A 26088-nucleotide genomic window follows, 5' to 3' on the forward strand; every position below is an offset into this window, starting at 1 on the left:
ACCAGAGGATTTGATTCTTGTAATTGTTTAATTTTTCCAGGTTGGCCAACTAAAAGGACATTCTACAAAGCTCATTTTTTCAACCGATCAAGATTTGAAAGAACCATCAAGTAGCTTTGATAAACTATGCTCAAACTGTCTCAGTGTATTCAAAAAAGGAATAACACACGATTGTTCACAAGCCACCAAGTTTGAAAACTTAAAGAAAATGCAACTGATACCAAAACTGCTGACAAAATTGCGTCCTCTGTAATAACTGATAAGGTATCCTTTCCACAGGGCACAATTAGGTTGAGCAGAAAAAATGGTAAAGTTTTGACTATTACTCCAGGTCCCTTCAGAGCTTAGTGCATATCAAGAACTTCTCTAACTACTTTGGACATGGTTCAAGTTCAAATCAGTACTGGTCTTTCAAATAAAAAGATGCAAGAACTGGCTGTAACATTAAACAAGATAAAAACTTAAAAAATTGTTGAAACAAAATTTAGGGAAAATTTTAGGGCCACCAACAAAAACTGATTATTCGGCGAAGGTTGTTCACTGCAAGAATTTCACGAGATTTTTATAACTCGATTCTCAGAGTTAGAGCAATATTTCACTGCCTTTCATCAAACTAGGTATTGATGGTGGAGGATATTTCCACAAGTTCAGCTTGAGTGCTATCTCCAATGGTGGATGTCAAAATGTCAAAACAAGCTCAACCTCAAATGACAAAAGCTTACTGACTGTAGAACATGGGAAAGAAACAAGTGCCAAGCATCAGCTACTTGTTGCTTTGCTGAAAATGTTTCAGAAACTTATGAAAATGTCAAAAAAAAATTAAAATTTATTTGGAAAAATTGACGTGCCTTTCTTTATTGCATGTGACATGAAGTTAGCCAATATCATCTGTGGCATTCAGTCTCACACAAGCAAACACCCAGTTAGAACATACAAACTCTAATTTTTTTTTAAAGGCGCAACAAAAAGTATAATTTTATGCATAATAAATTTTATCCAATCTTCCTTACCGTCGTCCTTTCCCTATCAGATCACAGGAACATCAGATGTACAGGAACAACGATAGCTAATGATAAAAAAAAATTTTATTTTCATTTTCGATTAATAAGATTTAGAGAGAAACATGTATATTACGAAAGAGCTGCACCAATCATTCTAAAAATCAGTAGGGAATTGGCACGTTTGGTTAAGAAAGATGGAGGAATAAAAATGTAAAGGCGAACATGAGGATTTTTTTCTATTTATCTAAACCTGAATCTGAAGATTAAATTTTTCAGATGGTAAAAGATTCAGTTGTTCTAATTTATTTAGTTTAAGAATATGATAAACATAATTGCTGATATCTGGTAGGCGGTGTTGCTTTGCTTTCTGCTTGATACAGAGCAAGTAAATACCCACAAACTTGATTAGTAGCTGCAATCTACATTAAAGCTGGTGTGAATTAAGAAAATAATTATCTATCGAAAAGTACAGTTCACAGAAACAGGTTCAGAAAGATTATCATATTATGAGACACGCTTAGGCAAAAAATTATAAATACTTTGAAGGGAAAGAAGATCTGTTTATTTATTGATGGAAAGCGGGTGAAAAAAAAAATTGAAGAAAATTATAACATATCTTTTAAAAGAATAACATTGGTTATATACTATTAAGTGTTGTTCCTAAGGTAGTGACCAGGCCAAAGCTGTTTTAAACTTGCTAAAATGCTTCAACATTGCAAATAAAATGTTTGCAATTGTTGTTGCAACACAACAGTGTCCAAATGCGGAATACATTCTGTAGCTATTGTTATTCAAAGCTCTTTTCTAAACACTCCCTTTTTATGTTGTCTCTGCAGGAGACGTTTTCTAGAGTTATACTCCCAATTATCTCCCAATGTTTTCTAGAGTTATACATCTGAATGGAAATAAACTGCGTGCGTATTCAAATTAAAAAAAAAGTGAAATTTTCCGAGTAAATATTAATACATATCAAAACAGCCAAAAAATCATACAGCAAAAAAATTATAAAAAAAAATTAAACCGTGCGATAGCATTGTTTAATATTAAAAAAATAAATTAAAAAAGCTTTTATATAACTGATTAAAATCAAAAAAAATTTTTATACTTTGCTAATTAAGCCAAAATATAACTATTTTTTTCATTTGTAACATTAATCTAAAACATCAGTAAGAGTATTTGAATATATTTCACACCACAGTATGGAGAAAACATAAGAACTTCCTCATAAGCAAAAAATTTAAGTTAACAAAATTTTCTTTTTTAAAAAACTATTTTTTTCTTTAATCCAAATAGGAATCTTGACTAATGCATTATTTGATTCGACAGAAATATGTTAATACAACTTGAAAAAGTTTGACGAATAAAATTATACTTTAAACAAAAAAATTCAAATAAGCCCAACTAAACGAATTCTTTGAATTGCAAAATTACTCGTTTTATTAAATATACGTGAGGCTTACCAGTAGAATTACACTGTTCTTCTTACTAAAAAAAAAAAAAGATATTTTAAGTTATTTATAAAACTAAAATTATATGTGAATAAAAAAAATGTTAAAAACAGCATACGATAAATAATATACAAGTGAACATTAAATAAATTTAATTAAACATAAAAGCATGAAATTTACAAAATTGATTTTAGCGTAAATATAACATCTTTAAAAAAACTCAAATACACTTTAAAAACAATCCGTTAGAAAATTAACTATTTACGGTTTCTTCATAATTTCGCTTATTCAACGGAGTAAATATTCAATCCGTTGATAAAAAGACTGAAATTAATATTAAAAAGGATTTCAAAAAGAAATCATGAAGTGCTTTCTCTGAAGATTATATTTTTCATCGTTACGTTTCCTTTTTCCTCATTTTCGAAATTTTCATGGATTGACTTCAAATTACAAAAATTTTTAAATTTACAAAACTAACAATTTTTGTTAGTTTTGTAAAGTTAAAAAAAAACTATGATACCCATTCAACAATAATTCCTGAGGAGATTGAAGCTGCAAGTCTAACTAGCACTAGTCAGTTATTTTTTTATTTGCTGAACTTATATATATATATACATATATATATATATATATATATATATATATATATATATATATATATATATATATATATATATATATATATATATATATATATATAAATATGTAAAACTGCAATCTTACCTCATTTTATATAACATAAATTTACCTTTAAAATTTTTAAATTTTAAAGGTAATACCAATTTTTAAAAATGGCTTCAGGCAGGACTGCTTTAATTATAGACCTGTATCACTACTATCAAACATCAGCAAACTACTTGAAGAGTTCATGTATATTAGATTATCCGGATTTCTACATCAATCAAATATCTTATATAGACTGCAATATGGGTTCCGAAAAAATCAAAGTACAAACCATGCCCTAATAGATATTACTGAAACAATAAGAGGCTCTTGATCAGAAAAAGTTTGCTGGAGGAGTGTGGATCTGCAAAACGCATTCAACACAGTTAGCCATGAAATCCTGCTATCAAAGTTCTTTCATTATGGTGTCCGGCGAATAGCTCTCCAATGGTTTAAATTATATTTATCTAATTTTTCTCAATTTTTTGATATTGCTAATACATCCTCCTTAACTAAATCAACATCAAAAAGTGTTCCTAAGGGCTTGATACTTGGTCCTCTTCTCGTTCGTATATATAAATGATCTCAACAAATGTTTTTTTTTTTTTTTTGACATATTTACTTTCAAAAAGACTGCAAGCAACCACTATTAGAGTTGGAAATTACTTAAAGTAAAAAAATAAAGTTTATAGTGCAAGATAACGATTGAGAGGCGACTTAAAAAGTTGAATTTATTTAAATCAAGAAAACAAGATGAAGACAGCTTATTCCAAAGACCAGATGATGGAGGAAAAAAGCTAGATGGATAAAAACTTTTGGAGCACTTAGAAACAACCACAGTAAAGGATTAGACTTATTCGAATGATGAGTAACTCGAGAATGAATTTTAGTAGATGGCACAAGAGACGCTAGCTCTTTAGAGCAGTGCCCATTATAGTATTTATAAAAAAAAAGAAAAAGAAAAGCAACATAACAATGATGTGATAATGGTTAGAGATTGCTTGCAAGAGCAGATCCAGCTATTAACAATGTTTTTTTGAGATTTATAAAGATAAAGAAAAGAATCCTAAGTAAAAAAGCGGCAAGAGATGCAACCTTTGCAGATGTTAATTTTGCAATTGATTTTATATATGGTTTCCAAGAAAAATCCGAAGTAAGAGTTAATCCTAGAAGATGAAGAGTAGATAACTCATTGAGTCATTAAGTACATTGCCGTCCTGTACTTGTATTTTACCTTGTACAATCGAGTACATTGCTGTTCATAAATATAAGAAGATATGGACTATTGTGATAACGATTACCTGAAAAAAATGGTGTTTTTTTTTAAGACAAGAATAAATCATAGTATCATCAGCGAACAATGCCACCTTATATGTGAGAAATTCTGGAAGAAATTGATCGATCATGTATCGGATATTCCAGAAGAATTTTGTTGATGATACCAACCTATAAATAGCTGAAAAATCATTGAAAAAAAAAATATATATATATCATTTTTATGTACAAACAAAATCTCCCTAAATACAAAAAAGATAAAAATTGTTCTCTTTATATCTAGATAAAAAAATTGAAAAAAAAATTGAATTTCAGAATAAATGGGCAAAAACTATATAGTGTTGATAAAATCAAGTACCTTGGTATAATACTAGATTAGATTAAACACCTTGGTATAATACCTATTGTTAAATCATCAATTGAAGTTGATTTCTATAAAACTGAGTAGTGCAAATGGGACGCTAGCGAAGGTAAGACAATCTATGTAGACTATGAAACTTTGATATATATCTGGTATGCCATCTTTGGGTCACACCCTAACTATGGATGCCATATAGGGGACAGAATTATTCTGTAAACATAAAGAACCTTATAAATCTACAAAATAAGTATATGAGATTAATCTACTTTTAACCCAATAGCTTTGACTTAGATATACTACACAGTCTATCAAAAATAATGAAATTAGATAAATGATCTAATTGTTGAACAGTGCATTTGCATGGGATGTTATACACAGAATATCAAGAAGAAATATCAATGGGCCTTAACAATTATTTCAAGTTTCAGGTAATATTCACAACCACAAGCATAAATCAGTATCTTGCAACAACTCAATTTCATCAAAGCAGACATGTAAGTATGGTATCAAATCAATAAGATATAATTCAATTTATTCCTGGAACTCCCTTCCTTGTGAAATTAAAAAATCTACTGAACAAATTGAAATATGTTTATTAAACAAGTTAATCATGGAACTACAAAATAAGTATATGAGTATGTGTGTATGTATATGTGTATTTGTGTAGAATGTATATGTGTATCCATATGTGTGTGTGTAAATATGGATCTGTGTTTGTATATATGTATACATATATATGTATTTGTATATATGTTTTTGTGTATTTGTATGTATGTGTGTATAATGTATGTGCGTACATGTTTGTTGTGTGTATTGGTGTATATATGTATGTGTAACGGTATATGAGTTTGTGTACAAGTATATATGTAGGTATTAGAGTGCATCAAACCCCCAATAAATTTTTTAACTACTTACTTCAGTTTCAGCCTTATGAATCCTGTGTTTCACTTCATAAATTATAACTCCTGTAAAAATTTGAGATTTTTCTGTGGCAATTCAATGGGTCCACAACAAACACAAATATCTGTTTTTTTTTTGCAATAAACTGTAATTAATACTATTATTGGCATCGGTTACATGTAAACAATTAATATACACAAAATTACTTATAGTTCCAGGAATTACTGCAAAGACTGTCAAATGGACAAAAGAATACTCAAATATTCCAAACAAGTATGACAAAATTTACAATATCGAACAGAGCACAGTACAATAGGTAGCTTTTAGCTACTGGGACTATGGGTATATAGTTAAATGTTGTCAATTTTCATCTTCGTGATCCTCAACTGTTGGTACTGCTAGTTTCTTCTTATGACTGCGCAGACTTGGGACTTTCTGTCAGCCTTAAAACTTGCAGAATGTTCTGATAATTCACCTCGGTTTTGGCTGAATATAGAAAGTCTGCACTTAGTTTCATGTCGCGTTCCGCACTGTCATTGGTAACATTGACAGAAATCGTCTTCATCTTTGATGACAGAAACGAAGGGTGAACTGGCCAGTTTTCAATGTTATTGTTAAGAAAATCCATATTCATCTCTAAAAAGCTGAAAATGTACCATAAATCTGCAGTGGGGCGTAAACTGCAGATCTACACGTTGTCCACCAGAGGAACTGTGTCAAAATGCTTAATAAATGTGCTAAATACAGTAACTTCTGGTGATTTTTGATGCTTCAATGTGCAGTCATTAAAAAGGTGTGTTATAATAACTTCTCTAACGTGATGACGGCATGCAGACCAGAGCAATGCACGGCCAGTTCTTTGCTGCAGTGCCACACACGTAACACTGACATGTCCGGTATTGCTGGCCGTAGTATCAAAAGTCATGTTTACTATGGACTCAGCACAGTTCCATGACTGCAACAACTGCATTGTAGCATTAGTGATGCTATCTCCAGATTGTCGATCTGTTCTTCATTGATAAGCAGGTACGCCAAAAATTTTGACATTAGTGTTGTTGCCACAAGTCTTTCCTGTAAGTCATGTGACTTACAGGAAAGACTTGTTTTTGCTGAGACTTGTGGTCTTATCATAAGCCTGTTCCTGTCTGCTGTGGCGTATGATACAGCAACTTTGCTAACATCACCTTCTGTTTCTTCAATAATGGCCTCAGTGAGTGCAGACTGTTGTGCAGGAGAAGTTTTCATTCTTGTTGCCAAAGCCACAATTCTTGGAGATTTGAGAATGATATAAGGTATATAAGCTGCCGTTCTAGTGCAAGTGGTTCTATGGTGCGCTTTCATAAGTTTCTTTTTAGAAGTCTTGAAAGGACTATCGATATCGCATTTACTTTCACCACTACTTTCCTTGCTGCTATTGCTAGTGAGCTCTACTGTACAAATAGCAGATACTGTAGCAGTAGTAGTAGCTGCTTCTTCTGCCCTTAGCCTCTTTTCTTCTTGCTTTTGCAGTCATGCCTTCTTGCGCTGTAAGTGTAATGCCAATTTCTTGTCATGGGAGTCAAATGATGCTGTGCGGCATGAATTCATGGACTCTAAAAACTTTACAGCTTCATCATTTTTCATGATTTTTTTATCTATTGTGCGAATTTTTATTACTATTATTTAACTAGTGGTATTTTAAAAATGCACAAATTCGTTATGAAATGTGGTTTTTAAACACAACAAGGTTGAGGTCCAATACATAACAATTAAAAGTTTGTTAGATGCTTTTGATCTTGTACAATTCACTCACTTCAAGCCCCGGCTATTTGAAAGGGGTTTGCACAATATTCGCTCAGTTTCCTGGCTGACCATTTTTCATGATAACCTCCTGCCGTCATGTCGAAGAACTTCATATAGCCGTAGCCGTAAATAAATCTGTTAAGCCTGAGAATAAAGTATTTATATCGCAAAACCATAAAAGGTTAAAAAATAGTAAGGTAAAGATAAAACTAATTCACTTTAAAATACCTTTTTGAAAAAACAAAATGTATAAATTTCTAATTTTAAAATTATTTACATTTGTATATATCTGTAAAATATATACAAATGCAGAAAAAAATTAGAGGATAAGGTGAAAATTAACAAATAAGGAGCTGTTTCACATGCCTTGAATTTCATGAAATTCAAGTTGCATTACTCTAAAATCAGGCAGGTTTTTATTCTGAATATTAAAATACTTAAGGAGATCAATAGAATGGCTGACTTCATTTCTCTTTCTAGGGCATCACGGTTTTTGACCTGCAACTTTTCTGATTCTGCAATTTTTAAAGCAAAACTTAATTTCATAAGTTTTGATATTTTAGTCTTAATTTTTAAGAATAATTTATATCATAAAGTAATAAATTGTTTAAAAACAATGGCTTGCAAAATGGTTCAGAACGAGGTGTAAAATACAAAGAAAATAACTCTAAACCTTTTTCTAATGACAAACTTTTCTTAATATCAGTAGAAATATAATAAAAATGATATCGATAGAAATAGCACTTTGATTTTATCTTGTCAAAATAAAATGTAATAAGTTTTTAGCAGTTTCATTTTAAATCTTAATTTATCTACATTGCATTATTTTTAACTTTAACCTCTAAGATCAACAAGACTTTTGGCAGATGTATAATGAGTCTGCTGCAGAGGTGAAATTCAAATAATGGTAAAACCATAGAAGTATTTGGTGCTGGTGTTAGCATCTTTTGACCTATAAAACCTATAGGTTTTATAAAAATAAAATTTTACAAAAAAAAAAATGGTAAAAAGTTCTGTACTTAAAATCAAATGGAGGTCGAAAAAGACAACTGGTTATTTTTTGATATTCTAGGTCATTTTTTGAAAAAAATGCCTACAGATGAGACTCCCTCAGACTTTTTTGATAAAATGAATTTCGAAACTTTTAAAATCTTTCAACAACCCGAACTCACAGCAAAATAGTAAATCTATTGATCATAGTTTAAAAAACTTATTTCTCAAAACAAGAAATATATTTCTTGTTTTGAGAAATAAATTTCTTAAACTAAGGATATTTATTTCTTAAAACAAGAAACATATTGCTTATTTTAAGAAAAATATTTCGTAAAATAAAATTCAATTTTGCTGTGCTTAAAGAAAAATTTTTTTCAAGATAATATAGAACGTGTGAAGCTCACTTAAAGAAGCTTCAGAAGCTACTGCAATTAAAAAGTTCTTATATAAAACCATTAAAAAAGAAGAAGAGTGGAAACAAAAAGCTAAATCGGAAACTACGGCGACTACTTCCTCGCTTTCTTATTATTGAATGATTCTAATAATTTGAATTTTGATTCGATACCTAACTGCAAACTTTTAGCATTAAAAGTACATTTAAAAATTATTTTTTTTACATATTTTTTTAAGATATTTGTCTTGAGCTGAAAATTTATATGTATATAAATATTTATTGTTCATTTTCATAAACGCTGAATTCTGAAGCAAATTTGCTTCAGAAATAAGAGATCGGTGACAGTAACCAATTCAGCATTTTTTTGGTAATTGAGATGGAGCAAAATCCAAACATTTGTATGCTTATACTTATGTCAAATAATTATGCTTTTTAAAAAATTGCAATGATTGAAGGCTTGGAACAAAAAAAACCTTAAGCATTAATACCCTGCCCCAAACGTAAGTGCAACAAGTTGATGAAATAATTTTTGTGCTATTCTAAACTAAATTTATATTCATTGATAAATTTTAAGTATTGTTTTACAATCTTTAAGCCATCAAAAATTATGACCAAATAAAATTTGTAACCCCCTCAAAATGAGGGGGATTTAAACTTTATATGGTCATAATTTATAAACACTGAGAGATAATACTATGAAACTTAAATTTTATTGATGAATATAAACTTAGTTAAGAATAGCAAAATAACTATTTTACCAACTTGTTGCTCTCACGTTCAGGGCAGGGGAAATGAAATTTTAGGGCTTTTTTGTTTTTCCCAGCCTCCAATCATGGCAACTTTTTGCAAATTCTCATTATTTGACATAAGTATAAACATACAAATGTTTGGAGTTTGTGCCATGTCTGCTAGCTATCTCAAACACCAAAAAATGCTGGATCTTTCACTGATGTTTGGTTCAATGCCTACTCTGGGCTTTTTTTGATATGAAGCGAGCCTAAACTTCCAAGTTAAAAGCTCTTCTGCGGTGCTCTGTGATGCGACCATTAGGTCTTCTTGGAGCATCTAAAATAGATGCTCCAAGAAGAATCCATTTTGGATTTGGATTTGTTTGACCCAAAGTTCCAGCAGTAGTAGTATTTTTAAAAACACATCATTTTTTTTTTGGTAATTCCTCTCCTCAAGGTCGTGAAGGACACTACAGACGAGGAGGTTACTTAAATGTGGTTATAACCCTTTCTCAATTCTATATATCCAAAACACTAACCTTGACAAACTAGGCCGCTGCGCAGAGAAACAAGTTGAGCGCGGTACACCAAGGACATGGTGGGGATTGAATTCAGAACCACTCGCTTATGAAGCAAGTGCTCTACCACTACACCACTACTGCATTTATATTTGATACCAAAATGAGATAAAAATCATAAAATTTATTGTATGTCTGAGAAAAAGCTCAAAGATCAACAAAAAATCACTTTACAATAGCGTTATACAAGTGTTAATTTATCTATTGTAGTCAGTGAAAGATAGGTACAACATATTTCTTAAATTATCAAGCACAGTGTTTTTATTTGGTACAAAAACACATTAAGAAAATATCAAATTAACTGGATTTGAATTAGAATCTATTTGTGCCAATGCTTGGATATTGCTCTAAATTTAGTCAAAAATAATAAAAATCACAACTTTGAACAATCGGCGCAAATACTTCTATCAAGAAAAAATAAAATATACAAAAATTTTCATGTAAAAATGACCTCTACACCACTCATTAGCCACTCCGCATGAAAATTGGTTGTCAAAAAAAAATTATGGGATTGGCAAATATATATATATATATGTATATAAATATTTTTTTACCATAAAGAGTTTTATATATGCATTTTAAATTTAAAGTTTAATTCAATGTTAAAATTAAACTTTGAGTGTACATATATATATATATATAGATATATATATATATATATATATATATATATATATATATATATATATATATATATATATATATATATATATATATAAATTAATAAAAATTTATATTTAATTATCATTTAAATTTAACTACTAATTATTAATTTAATTCAATACTTTGTTATGCTTTTTATATTGCTTATTATATTGACTATTTTCTTATGATTGCTTTTTATGATTTTTTTTTTTTAACTCAAGTTGATTATGTAGTAAAAAATATAATATATATGTAATAAACAATCAAATAAACCAATGTAATAAACCAATTTATTATTTTAAGCTTTAAAATCAACTTTTGCTAAAAAACTATTAAAGTTAAAAACGAATGAATCAAATTTATAATAATTTTATATTATATATTGTTATTTAATTATGCTATTTATGCTATTGTACAAATATAATAATTCAGTTTTTTCTTGAGCTGATAGCTCATAGCATCTACCAGTTGTTGATTTTGGTTTGCTATGAATGTATGTACGTATGTATGTATGTATGTATGTATGTATGTATGTATGTATGTATGTATGTATGTATGTATGTATGTATGTATGTATGTATGTAAGTATGTATGTATGTATGTATGTATGTATGTATGTATGTATGTATGTATGTATGTATGTATGTATGTATGTATGTATGTATGTATGTATGTATGTACATATGTATGTATATATATATATATGTGTATGTATATATATATATATGTGTATATATATATATATATATATGTGTATATATATATATATATATATATATATATATATATATATATATATACACATATATATATATATATATATATATATATATATATATATATATATATATATATATATATATATATATATATATATATAAAATATATTATAGTTGACTTTTTTAAGCACGTGGCATGCAATATCACATAGAAGTTTCATCAGTTGTAAAATAAATCAGTTTTAAAATGTTTACTTGAATTTTTTTTTATGGGTATTTATTCAGAATAGTTACAGCTAAGTTTATATATGGATTGTTATAACTTGCATATTTAAGTTTGTTAATGCTTTTATAATTTGCTATTTTAGACACATGTTTTGCTATATCACACAGTAAGTTTAAATTAGATGTGAACAAAATTTTTTAATAGCAATTTTTTATGTTATTTACAACTTTTATATATTGCTTGTTTACAACTAAGTTTACTATTGTTTATAAGTTTATATATTGCTTGTTTACAACTAAGTTTACTATTGTTTATAAGTTTATATATTGCTTGTTTACAACTAAGTTTACTATTGTTTAAAAGTTTATATATTGCTTGTTTACAACTAAGTTTACTATTGTTTATAAGTTTATATATTGCTTGTTTACAACTAAGTTTACTATTGTTTATAAGTTTATATATTGCTTGTTTACAACTAAGTTTACTATTGTTTATAAGTTTATATATTGCTTGTTTATATTTGTATAGAGCTTGCTACTTTAGACATGTGGCATTCAGGCATAAGGTGTCAAATTGAAATTCTAATAATAATACTTTTATTGTGTTAATTACTATTAAATAAAAAGACTTTTTTTCCTTTTATTCTTAACAACTATTGAACTTTTTTTTCTTTTATTCTTGACAACTATTTTACTCTAAAGTGTAAAAATTTTTACACTTTAGAGTAAAAAAACTGTAACTTATAACCTTTCAGTTATAAGTTACAGTTATCTTTTGTTGCACATTAAATATTTTTTTTTTATACATTATTGAAATGTAGAAGTAATAAAATAACATAATTTTTATAAGCAATTTAGAAATAAAGAATTTGTTTTAAGGTTTGTTTATCTTTAAGGAATCGATACATTTTATGGATACAATTTAAGGTTTGTTTGTCTTCAAGGAATCGATGTTTATTATATAAATGTTTTTTGACCTTGAATATAATAACTGTATCAACAAAATATATATTAAAAAATTTTTTATATTTTTATTTAAAATTTTTAATTTTTATTGTAATTGAAAGTTTTTATGTTGAATTAAATTATTATAAATATCTAATTAGTTTTCAAGTTAAAAGTTAAAGCGTTTTTAAAACTTGCTAAAAAATATCTCCTGATCATGTTAGTTTGTATAAGTAGTACTGCTTGTATCAGATGTTGAATATAATAATAAAATAATCTATATACTAAAAATAAGGACTATTTGGTAACAAAACCTTAGTTCTATCTTGCTTAATTCCGTTTTAATTTTATTAAATGGAATAATAAATTATTCACTACGATGATGTAATAAATCCTTAATTTCAACAAAACAACAAAAGCTGCCTAGTGTAATCATTTCTTTATTTTAATGCATTGTTTGTTATGCAATTTCAACGAACTAATATCGACAAAGTTCAATTCAATAAAATGTTAATCTGTTAACATAATAGAGAATCTGTTGGCGCAATAGCAACAGATACAGTTTGTTGTATTTTTACTGATTTTGTTTTAGAGTGTAATAAAGTTGTAAAGACAATGAAAAAAAATCTTTATAGTTAAAAAATAAATAGTATTAAAATTATAGGAAAAAAATTCTAGAAAAAAAAGATTCCTATAAAACAGTTCTTTAACTGCTAGAAAATAATTTAAAAAACTCTCATAAAAATACATATGTATATAAACACACTTTATTTATAAGATAGCTAATTGTATTTTTTCATAACTTACTGCAAGAATCAGAATGATGAGGAAAACGACATATGCATAGTGCAGTTTTTTCAGGACTTATAATACAAACACCAAGAAATGTGCATGGATCCGGCACACATGGATCTAAATCATTTATAAAAAAACACAAAGGATAAACAATGTTATGAATGCATTATAATACTATAATAAACAATTAAAAATTATTCAACTCTCTCATTTAACCATGATTAAATAAACAAAATGTACTTATGCAAACAAATATTAGTTTTTTTTATATCTACATCAATAACAGTATATCAGTTTCGTTAAGCAATTCAATCTTTGACAAAATATTACAAAAAAAAGAAAGAAAAAATTCATTTCATTTACAATGTGCAAATAAAGTTTAAACTGATAATAAAAGAAACTAAGTGAAAACATGGATTTTAGAGTTCTCATGAAAAAAAAAAGCTTACAAAGAGCCTGATACGACCATTTTTATTTGATGAAAAAAACAAACCATTTTTATATTTGTTAAGCTTACCAGTAGGAGCTGGAGTATTGGGATTCACAAGTATAAACAAAGGTATAAAAAGTGTAAAGGATTCACAATAATAAACAAAGTTTATTATTTATTACTTTTTAATCTGAATAGCATTAAAATAGTAAATAATGATAAAAAAAATAAAAAAAATAAAAACTGAACATAAATAATATTAAACGGACCTTTTAATAAAACAACTATAACACTATTATGAGATTTTATTAATATTGACTCCGTTAATATAATTTATAAACTTATTGACTCAGTCCTATATAATTTATAAACTTAGATTCCTCATTGATAGATTGGAGAGTGAAAAAATTACAACATTTATTTGAAATAATTATTAATTTTTAAAACTTAAGCATCATTTAGGAGACACATTCAACCATCATGTAACATTTGATAAACCATTTTCGGCATAATATTTGAATTTTTGGGATAGTTTTTACAAAAACTAAAAATTTTTATTTTTAATTTGTAAAAACTATCTAAACTGCGATGCCATTCAAATATATAAACTTAATAGTTTACATATTTGAATGGCACCTAACTACTAATGTTGTTAAGACAAAAAAAAACAACTTCTAAATAATAATAAAATTATTAGGTAAAGATATCTACAAAAAAAAAGATAACTATAAAACATTTCTTTAACAGATAGAAAATAAGTTAGCCTACTCTCATAAAAATACAGATGCCTATAGCTGCATTAGCAGACACATTATTTATAAGGTAACTATTTGTATTCATTTTTATATAACTTACTGCATGTTTCGCCATCATAATTATAACTACTAAAACATTTGCAAGTTGGAAACTTAAAGTTAAAAAACTACGACAAAACAAATGTTTGATTAGTCACAAAATGTAAGAAAAATATTTTTTAGGTTAAACAACATTATTAAAGTTTTATATTCAAAAACTAAATATCTAACAAACAAACAAACAAAAAAAATTTAACAATAATTTGTTGTTATAATTCACTGTGGGGTATGATCACACACCTCTTTAGGCAGTTTAAAAAAAAAAACATATGCTGAAATATACTTATTATGATTAGCAGCAAAATATTATTGCGAATGTTTTTTAATTTATCTATTAAATATTACAAAAAGTATACGATTTTCAAGTTAAAAGTAACAAAGTGCAAAACATGGAATATGAATTCCTCTTGAAAAATAAGTGCCTTAAGTGCCTGATAAGACCTAACTTATTAAATTAAAAAAAAACAACTTAAAATCTGTTAAGCTTACCTGTAGGATCTGATGGACTGGAGTTATCTAATACTAAAATGAACAAAATATTACTTTTAAAGCTGATAGCATTGAAAGTATTAGTATTTTAAAGAAAAAAACTGAACATAAACATTAATAACTAATTTAACATATAATAAAATACCTATAACACTAACATAAGATTTTATAAAGCTTCCTTTAAAAATAGCCTTTTCGTAAAAATCTTATTTAAATTGAAAGAAAAAAAATTTAGCATTTATATAAAATAACAATCAATTTTTAAAACTTAAGAACATTTAGGTGACACATTTAATCACCATGCAACAATTAATAAGGAAATCACATCATATATTTGTTGCCTTTGTTTTTGCATAATTTTTAGAAAAAAAAACGAAATTTTAAAATTATATTATCTTTTGCAATTAAAAAACATATTAAACAACATGAAAAAGAAAAAGCCATTCAAATATGAACTATTACCTAACTAATAGTGTCAATAGGCAAACCTTATAGAAAAAAAAAGAAAAAAATTGCCTTAAGTGCTTAATAAGAGCGAATTTATTATATAAAAAAACAAAACCATCTTAGAACTGTTAAGCTTACCAGTAAAAGATGAAGGACTGGAAATCTCTAATACTATAATTAACAAAATATTACTTTTTAATATGCATAATATCAAAATAATAAATATTTAAAAACAAAAAACTAAAAATAAACATATTTACATTTAATAAAATAACTAAAAACTAATATTATACTTGATAAATATCAAAACTGTTAAGCTTACCTGGTAAGCTTAACAGTTTTGATATTTAGAAGATGAAGGAATGGAAATCTCTAATACTATAATAAACAAAATATTACTTTTTAATATGCATAATATCAAAATAATAAATATTAACAAACAAAAAACTAAAAATAAACATATTTACATTTAATAAAATAACTAAAAACTAATATTATACTTGATAAATATCAAAATTGTTAAGCTTACCAGTAGAAGATGAAGGACTGGAATTCTCTAATACTATAATAAACAAAATATTACTTTTTAATATGCATAATATCAAAATAATAAATATTTAAAAACAAAAAACTAAAAATAAACATATTTACATTTAATAAAATAACTAAAAACTAATATTATACTTGATAAATATCAAAACTGTTAAGCTTACCAGTAGAAGATGATGGACTGGAATTCTCTAATACTATAATAAACAAAATATTACTTTTTAATATGCATAATATCAAAATAATAAATATTTAAAAACAAAAAACTAAAAATAAACATATTTACATTTAATAAAATAACTAAAAACTAATATTATACTTGATAAATATCAAAACTGTTCATTATAAATATTCCTTTAAGAACAACCTTTTCTTAAAAATCATATTTAAATTGAGAAGAAAAAATTTTTAGCATTTATTTAAAATGTTTGACTTTTAAAACTTAAGCATCATTTGGGTGAAACATTCAATCATCATGCAGCAGTTGATAAGCCAATCACAGCAAGATATTTTTTTTGTTTCTTTTGACATTAAAAAGTTTTAAAATTACTTAATCTTCTAAAATTTACAAATATGAAAAAAGATAAAGCGATTCAAATATGAAAACTATTACCTAACTAATTGTGTCAATAATAAAACCTTATAGAAAAAAATATTAGATAAAGATTTCTGTATAAAAAAATTGTAAACTGCTAAAAAAACAGAAACCAACTTTTCTAAAAATACAGATGCCTATAGGTGCGTCAAACACACTTTATTTATAAGGCAACTATTTCATTATTTATTCATTTTTATATAAGTTATTGCAAGATTAGCCATCATAAATATAACCACTTGAAGATTTGAAAATTAAAAACTCAATGTTAAAAAACTATGACAAAATAACTAATCAATTAGTTGCAAAATAAGGGAATAAAAGTTTAGGTTAAACATTGTTATTAATGTTTTATATTCAAGAACCAAATTTCTTAGAAAGAAAAAAAAATTTAAACAATAATTTGCTGTTTTATTCATTGTGAGATATGATAACACACCTCTTGAGGCAGTTTAAAAAAATAACTAAAAAAACCAAATGATGGAATATACATATTATGATATGATTAGCAGCTAAAAATAATTGTGATTGATTTTTGATTTACTATCAATTATAACAGAAAGTTTACAATTTTCAAATTAAATGAAACAAAGTGCAAAACATGGAGTGAAAATTCTCTTTGACAAAAAAGTGCCTTAAGTGCCTGATAAGAAATAGTTTATTAAATAAAATAAAAAAACCATCTTAAAAACTGTTAAGCTTACCAGTAGGAGCTGAAGGACTGGAATTCTCTAATACTATAATAAAAAAATATTACTTTTAATTTTCCATAGTATTAAAATAGTAAATATTTTAAAGAAAAAAACTGAACATTAATAACTATTTTAACATTTAAAAAAATAACTACAACACCAATATATGATTTTATAAACATTGAAACTGTCCTTTATAAAACTTCCTTTAAGAACAACCTTTTTATTAGAATCTTATTTGAATAAAGAGAAAATTTTTTTTTGGCATTTACTGAAAATAATTATTGACTTTTAAAACTTTAAGCACCATTTGGGTGACACATTTAATCATCATGCAACAGTTGATAAACCAATCACATAATCATATTTGTTTGTTTTTAGTGGCATAGTTCTTAGAAAAACAAAAATAAAATTTAAATAATTTTATTTTTTAGAAATTTAAAAAAATTTACCAGAATGTAAATAAGAAAAAACTTATAGAAAAAATTATTAGGTAAATAGTTCTACAAATAAAAAAATTTGTTTACTACTAGAAAAAAATTAAACCAACTCTCATGAAAAAACAGAAGCCTAAAGATGAGTCAAACACACTTTATTGATAAGGTAACTATTTGTAATCATTTTTATATAACTTAATGCATGATTGGTGATCATAATTAAAACCACTTGAACATATTTATATCGGAAACTCAAGGTTAGAAAACATCGACAAAATAACTAATCGATTTGTCACAAAATGTGGGAACAAAAAATTGTAGATTAAACAACGTTATTAATGTCTTATATTCACATACTAAATATCTAACAAAAAAGAATAAAATTTAATAACAATTTGCTGTTTTAATTCATTGTAGAGAACGATCACACGCCTTTTGAAGCAGATTAAAAAATAAACTTAAAAAATTATGATATGATTTGCAGCAAAATATCATTGAGAATGCTTTTTTGATTTATCTATTATATATAACAAGTCTATGATTTTCACGTTAAAAAAAAACAAAGTGAAAAATATGGAGTATATATTCCTCTTAAAAAAAGAAGTGCCTTAAGTGCCTGATATTATTAAATAAAAAAAAAAACCATCTTAAAACTGTTAAGCTAACCACTAGGAGCTAAAGGACTGGAATTCTCTAATACTATAATAAACAAAATACTACTTTTAAATCTGCATAACATTGAAATAGTAAATAATTTAAAGAAAAAAATTAAATATAAACATAAATAACAAACTTAACATTTAATAAAATAACTATAACACTAATATTAGATTTTTTAGCACTTCCTTTAAAAAAACCTTTCATAAAAATCTCATTAGAATTGAATCTCAAAAAAAATAAATAAGCATTTGTTTAAAATTATTTGGGTGACACATTCAATCATTATTTGGGTGACACATTCAATCATCATGCAACAGTTGATAAGTTATTCACAGCATAATATTTGTTTATTGATTCTAGCATAGCTTTTAGAAAAACAAATAAATTTAATTTAAAAAAGTTATTTATCTCATAAAATTAAAAAAAAATACCATTATAAAAAAGAAAAAGTCGCTTAAATATCAAAACTATTACCTAACTGATAGTGTCAATAAGAAAACCTTATAGAAAAAAATATTAGGTAGAGATTTCTGCAAAAAAAAGGTGATTAAAAAAAATTTGTTAACTGCAAGAAAAAAATTAAATTAACTCTCATATAAATACAGATGCCTACAGATGTTTAATACAAACTTTATTTATTAAGGAAAAACTACCTTTAAAAGTAGCATTTTCATAAAAATCTTATTTAAATTGAGAGAAAAATTTTTTAGCATTTATTGTATATGTAGTATTGGGAATCTCTAATTATATAATGAACAAAATATTAATTTTTAATCTTTAAAGACAATCTGATAAAAAAATGAAGCCAACTCTCACGAAAATACAGATGTATATACAGTCAAGGACAACTCAATGCAACTAAGGCAGAGAACAAACAAACTCTTAGCTAACAACAAAAGGTATTTATCTTAACACAATACTAAAGCCATAAAAGTTATTTGTATCGACTGAGTGTTCAAAGATATAATTGTTTTTATAACAATAAGTTAAAAGTAACTTACATTACTTATAAATTATTGTTATAAAAAAAAGAAACCAAATGTCAATTAAAGTTTGCTACTGATATAAAAACGAAAGGAGTTTGAAAATGAAAATAATTTGTTTATAAAGTTTACATTTTAAGTTTGATTTTTAATTGGTTAAGCATTCTGAATAGAATAAATTATTTTTTCAAGATGACATTATTGTTAAACATACTCATTTAGGTGTGGTATTGAAAATAATAACTTTTCATAAAAAAATGGTTTTTCATGTCTGATTAGAAATGTCAAGTTCATTGAAAACAAACACCAATACATGCTTTTATGAAAAAACCAAATCCGTAGACTTATCTATAACCAAGCCCCAAGGTGCATTATGTAGAAAACTACATCTTTTATAAATAAAACTACGCTTGATGATTTATCATCAAGCGTAGTTTTATTTCGCATTACTTTTAACTGATTATAATAGTGGTTAAAACAATCTTTCAATACATACCAAATAAGTCATACTTTTTGATGAAAAAACTTACATATATTGTAATTAAAAATTCTAATATTTTTGTTCGGAAAAACGTGTACCATGCCTTAGTTGCATTAAAAATATCAAGAAATATTGTTGAAAAAACCAAAACTCAAACAACAAAAATTAAATGATTTCTTTTTTAATTTTATCAAAAAAAAACCTATAAATTTATAAATCTTTCAACTCATGGTTTTATAAAAATAAAATTTATTGCTTTATAAACTTATAACTCTTTTAACAATGCGCAATGCACACAGATTTAAAACATATATAAAAAACATATAGTAAACAATGTTAATAATAAAACATATGATAATAAAACATCTTGAAATAATCCATTAAAATATCTGAGAAAAAATGTTTTATATACAATAATTACAAAGAAATGTGTTTGTAATTAAAATTCTATTATCTATAACAGATATTGTTTCAAATTGAAGGAACCAAAGTGCAAAGCTTGGAGTTCAAATTCCTCTTTATAAAAAGGAGCTGATACTACCTATTTTTTTAAATAAGGAAAAAATAAATCATCTTAAAAATTATTAAGTATACAAGTAGAATCTATAGAATTAAGCTTGATTTTATCTATAATAAATACAATATGATTTTTTTATCTGTATAGCATTAAAGTAGTAAAAACTTCTTTAAAAAAAGAATGAAAACTAAACATAATTAACATAATTAACATAATTAATAATAACAAAGATAACATTTACTAAAATAACAATATCACTAATTTTAACGCCATTATTGTCTAAAAAAAATATATATTTTAATGTACCACTATTGCACATGCAATATCTGAAAATATTGACTTTTTAGGAGGTAACTCATATAACAATTCACCTATTTTCGTTTCAACATTAGCACAATAGATGATAAAAAAAAACATTCATACTTTCACAATGGCAATTCTTTCACTTAAACAGATTTCAAAATCTATATTGGCGTCATTGTCAGCAGCTGATTCTTAATCTAATAAACAACATGATCACAGCTCAATGAACATTTCCTCAAGCAATTTTAAATAATCAGCTTCATCACATATATTTGCAATCTATATTTCCTTCAAAATGTCTGCCTTTCTAAAACAATTCTTTACAGTGCTTGTTAATACAGAATGCAATGACCTGACTAACAAGCTCACAGCTTAAATAATATTGATCTTTTGGGGTATTTTACCAGTATAAATATATTTGATTTAAGGCTTCACAACATTAGTGCAATAAAAAGACTTTAATGCTCTTATGACTTCCTGGTACTATGGTTGATTTTTGGAGGTTGTTTGGATAAACTGATGGATATTTGCATGAGCATGCTATAAAAATTTATGAAAATAAAAATTGTTTCTAGAAAAGGAAAAAATTAAATAAATGAAAGTTATAAACAACCGTGAATTACTATATTTGTCTTTATAGAATAGTTTTTACAGAATGTACAAATGTAAAAAATAAATAATCATTAAGAAAATAAAATAAAAACAAATATAGAAAATAAAACGATGAAATTTAGATATATGTGAACTAGAACCTAACTTAGATTCAAATATGTAAACTATAACCAAACAATATGTAACTATAATAACAAATATGAAACTATAATAACAAATATGTAAACTATAAGATACAAAAGACACATTTATAAACAAATATCATCTGTAGATGATAAATAAGTGCCAGTTTGAGCAACCGTGAGTTTCCTGTATTTGTCCTTTTAAAATAAGGTTCACAAAATCTACAAGTTGAAAAAAAAAAAAATTATCTTTAACAAGTTCAAAATAAAAATGACTATAAAAAAAGCGATGCACTTTAGATATGTAAACTATTAGGTCATAGTTTACATATTTGAATCAACTTAGATTCAAATATGTCAACTATTACCTAACAAATATGTAAACTATAACCTAACAAATATGTAAACTATAACCTAACAAATATGTAAACTCTTACTAAACATAAGACAAAAAAAAATTATTTAGTTAAAATAAAAAGCTTGTAAATAATTGAAACTTAAGTTTAACTGCTAAAAGATAATTATATCAACTCTAAAAATACAGATGCATATAGCTGTGTCAAACACACATTATACATTTTTTATAAGGTAACTATTTGTATTCATTTTTATATAACTTACTGCATGATTGGCCATCTTTACTATAACCACTTAAACACTGGCATGATGCTTGATTATCTGCACTTATTTCACATTGGCTGTTGGTTGGACATTTAAGCAGCGCACACTGATCTAAAACAGATATAAAACACTAATTTAAATTCTGCATAAATATATTACATACCAGATATTCACAACTTTATTAGCTACTATAAAACTTTAAACTATTCACATTCATATTTTATTACAATTGTCATTATTATAACAAACTCTTATCACAAATAAACAGTACACAAAAACATATACATAAAGAAAGAAATAAACAGTTGATAATAGTTGACTTGAAGCAATTTTTATTACGAAGAAATGTTGAAAATTATTAAATGTTGGATACCATCACACTCCGCTTATAAAAGTTTTTATAAAATTAAACATTCTTATTACATTTACAAAATCAGTATATTTTAAAAAGGTTTTTATAAATGTAAACTGAAAAAAAAAATGCACTAAAATGAGCACAACAAGGTCTAAAAAATGTCAAACAAAGCATAAAACAACAGACATTGCAATGCTCTCAGTCGAGCAGGTTCATGCAGTTAAAGTATATCCTCATCAATACAAATAAATACTACTTTTTTTAAAAAAAAACTAAACAGTGCTCATTACACTTACAATGTGCAAAAAAAAAGTTAAACTTGTAAAAATATAAATATGTAAATGCCATGTATGAATTAAGTGCTACAAGAAGTGGTAGAGGATGTTCTAGAGATAATAAATTAAATAAGCGCATACTTATACAAAAAACCTCTAGAATCAAAATCATATTAAAAACAATATAAAAAATTATAGGTACATATTACATACCAGTCGATAAAAATTTTATTTAAAATAATTATACTATTTTTAAATATTAGTATTCATTTTAAATTATGGGTGTCATTATTATTAATATCATTAAACACAAACAAACACTACAAAAAAAAAATTATATTAAAGATAATAAAAAATCGCAGGCTTGATGTCCGATAAACATTGAAACATGTGACCATATCTATATGGGATAGCATCACATGTGAGTCATACAAATTTTCTAAACTTTTTGGCGATAATTTGTAAACGGACCAAAAACCATGCACAAATGCTGAATAATACTAAATTCAACCCATAAAAGAAACCTTATGTAAAAAAAACTACGACAAAACAACTAATCGATTAGCCATAAAATGTGCTAATAAAACTTATTAGGTTAAACAATGCTATAAAGGTTTTCTTATTCAAGAACTAAATATCTAAAAAAAATCAATAAATTACAAAACAGTTCGCTGTTTTAATTCAATGTGGGGTATGATTACACACCTCTTGCAAATGCAGTTGCAAAAATTAAACTAAAAAAAAACCAATGCTCCAATATACTTATTATTATATGATTAGCAGCAAAAATTATTGCAAATCTTTTTTAATTTACCTATTAAATATAACACAAAGTGCCAAACATGGAGTATATATTCCTCTTGAAAAAAAATGTGCACAAAGTGCCTGATAAAACCTAATTTATTAAATAAAAAAAATAAACCATCTTAAAAACTGTTAAGCTTACCACTAGGATCTGGAGTATTAGGATTCTTTAATTCTATAAAAAACAAAATATTACTTTTTAATCTTTAAAGATAATCTGATAAAATAATGAAGCCAATTCTCATAAAAATACAGATTTACAGTCAGGGACAATATTAAGAAAGATTGTTGGAAAAACCCCAACTCAAACAATAAAAATTAAATGGTTTTTTTGTAAATATGATTCCAAAGAAAATGAAATTACCGTATGCAACGCACACGGATCTGAAACATGTATAAAAAACACAAAGGGTAAACAATGTTATGAATGTTTATTTGTATCATAAAAAACAAACAATAAAACATATGACAATCTTGAAATGATTCATTCTATTTTCTGAAAAGAAAATGTTTTATATACAATAAATACTAAGAAATGTGCTTGAAACCAAAATTTCATTGTCTATAACAGAAAGTATATTATTTCAAGTTAAAGGAACGAAAGTGTAAAGCTTGGAGTTTAAATTCCTAAAGCTTGGAGTTTAAATTCCTCTTGAAAAAAAGGACCTGATAATGCCTATTTTTTTAAATTAACAAAAAATAAATCATCTTAAAAATTAATAAGCTTACCAGTAGAATCTATAGCATCAGGCTTGATTATATCTATAGTAAATATAATATGATTTTTTTTATCTGCATAGTATTAAAATAGTAAATATTCTTTTAAAGAAAGAAAAAAAAACTGAGAATAAACAATAATAACAAATATTGCATTTAAAAAAATAACTATAGCACTAATATGAGATTTTATCAACATTGTTACTCAGTAATTACATTGCTACTCTCAATTCAAATAACATTTCAAAGAAAATGATTAAAAAACATCTTTTAAAAACATCTTTTAAAAACAACGTTTTCATTGAAATGTTATTTGAAAACGCTTTTATATCAAAAAAAAACAAAATACTTATTACAAGTTTTGAAAAAATCGTTCATTTACGATTGCTTTTTTGATTCTAAAGAGATTATTTTGACTCTTCAGAAGGCTACTTATATGACACTTTACTTATCTACTTTTCTACCTCAGCACAGCCATTGATTAAAACGACATCCACATTTTCTCTACAGCAATTCTTTCCCTTGTACATATTCAAAAATCTATATTGACGTCATCGTCAGCAGCTAATTCTTAATCTAATAAACCACGTGATCACAGGTCAACGACCTTCCTTTCAAGCAATTTGAAACGATCAGCTTGAATGACCACCTATGACAACCTATACTTGCAATCTATATTTCTTGCAAAATCTCTGATTTTCTAAAACAATTCTTTACAGTGCTTATTGATACAGCATCCCATGACCTGACTAACACGCACATTGCTTTAAAAATTTTGATCTTTGGGGGCATTATACCAGCATCAATATATTTGATTTGACGCTTTATAACATTGGTGCGATAAAAAGCCTTTAATGCTCTTATGACTTCCTGGTTCCATGGTTGAGTTTTGGAGGTTGTTTTGAATAGCTGATGGATATTTGCATGAGTTTGCTAAGAAAAATTGATGAGAAATGAAAATTGTTTCCAATAAGGTACAGTAGGCCAAAATCCCATGTTTTTGAATGAAACGAAAAAAAAGTCATAACTTTTTTTCCTTTCATCCATAGGCCTTAAAATTTGGTATATAAAGTAATTGGATGATTATAATTTGAATGAGCATGATTTTTTTTTGTGGTTGCCACGGCAACCCAAGTTGCATAGCAACACATATTTATGCTTGGTTCCAAAGGGTTATTTTTAGCCAAACGTTTCTAAACTTGCTATGCAAATTAATTTGATGATTCTAATATGATTGAGCGTAACTATTTGTTTTAATTTACAGTCACACTTTCATACAGGTACACACATTTCCAAAATTGTAAAGATACAAAAGACACGTTTATAAACAAATATCATCTGTGGATGATAAATAAGTGCCAGTTTGAGCAACCGTGAGTTTCCTGTATTTGTCCTTTTGAAATAAGTTTCACAAAATCTACAAGTTGAAAAAAAAACAAAAATTATCTTTAACAAGTTCACAAAAAAAAATGACTACGAAAAAAGCGATGCACTTTAAATATGTAAACTATTATTAAGATGATTCAAATCGTGAGCTTAATGTGTTTGTCTTTTTGGAATAAGTTTTACAAAATCTACAAATGTAAAAAAAATTTATCTTTAACAAGTTCAAAATAAAAATGACTATAAAAAAAGCGATGCACTTTAGATATGTAAACTATTAGGTCATAGTTTACATATTTGAATCAACTTA

At 26.1% G+C, this 26088-nt stretch overlaps 1 protein-coding gene and 1 long non-coding RNA gene across 21 annotated transcripts in view; both read right to left on the reverse strand.

Annotated features, from left to right (window-relative positions):
• Positions 1 to 1945: 1945 nt before the first annotated feature.
• LOC136089272 (uncharacterized) lies at positions 1946 to 13626 on the reverse strand. Its single transcript, XR_010642912.1, has 2 exons — positions 13465 to 13626; positions 1946 to 2486 (listed from the first exon to the last, which is right to left on the reverse strand). It is a non-coding gene; the product is annotated as an uncharacterized LOC136089272 (long non-coding RNA).
• A 2371-nt stretch (positions 13627 to 15997) lies between these two features.
• LOC136089273 (adhesive plaque matrix protein 2-like) overlaps positions 15998 to 26088 on the reverse strand; it is a 68266-nt gene continuing 58175 nt past the window's right edge. For all 20 annotated transcript variants that reach the window (XM_065815123.1, XM_065815121.1, XM_065815124.1 and 17 more), the window contains 7 exons: positions 24408 to 24440; positions 23821 to 23853; positions 22245 to 22355; positions 17521 to 17553; positions 16386 to 16418; positions 16202 to 16234; positions 15998 to 16050 (listed from right to left, as the gene is read on the reverse strand). In XM_065815123.1, the coding sequence (XP_065671195.1) occupies positions 16004 to 16050; positions 16202 to 16234; positions 16386 to 16418; positions 17521 to 17553; positions 22245 to 22355; positions 23821 to 23853; positions 24408 to 24440 (323 nt within the window). In that variant the 3' untranslated portion in view covers positions 15998 to 16003. The remainder of the gene's footprint in view (positions 16051 to 16201; positions 16235 to 16385; positions 16419 to 17520; positions 17554 to 22244; positions 22356 to 23820; positions 23854 to 24407; positions 24441 to 26088) is intronic.

The sequence above is a fragment of the Hydra vulgaris genome, chromosome 13 (assembly GCF_038396675.1).
Source record: "Hydra vulgaris chromosome 13, alternate assembly HydraT2T_AEP".
NCBI lineage: Eukaryota > Metazoa > Cnidaria > Hydrozoa > Anthoathecata > Hydridae > Hydra > Hydra vulgaris.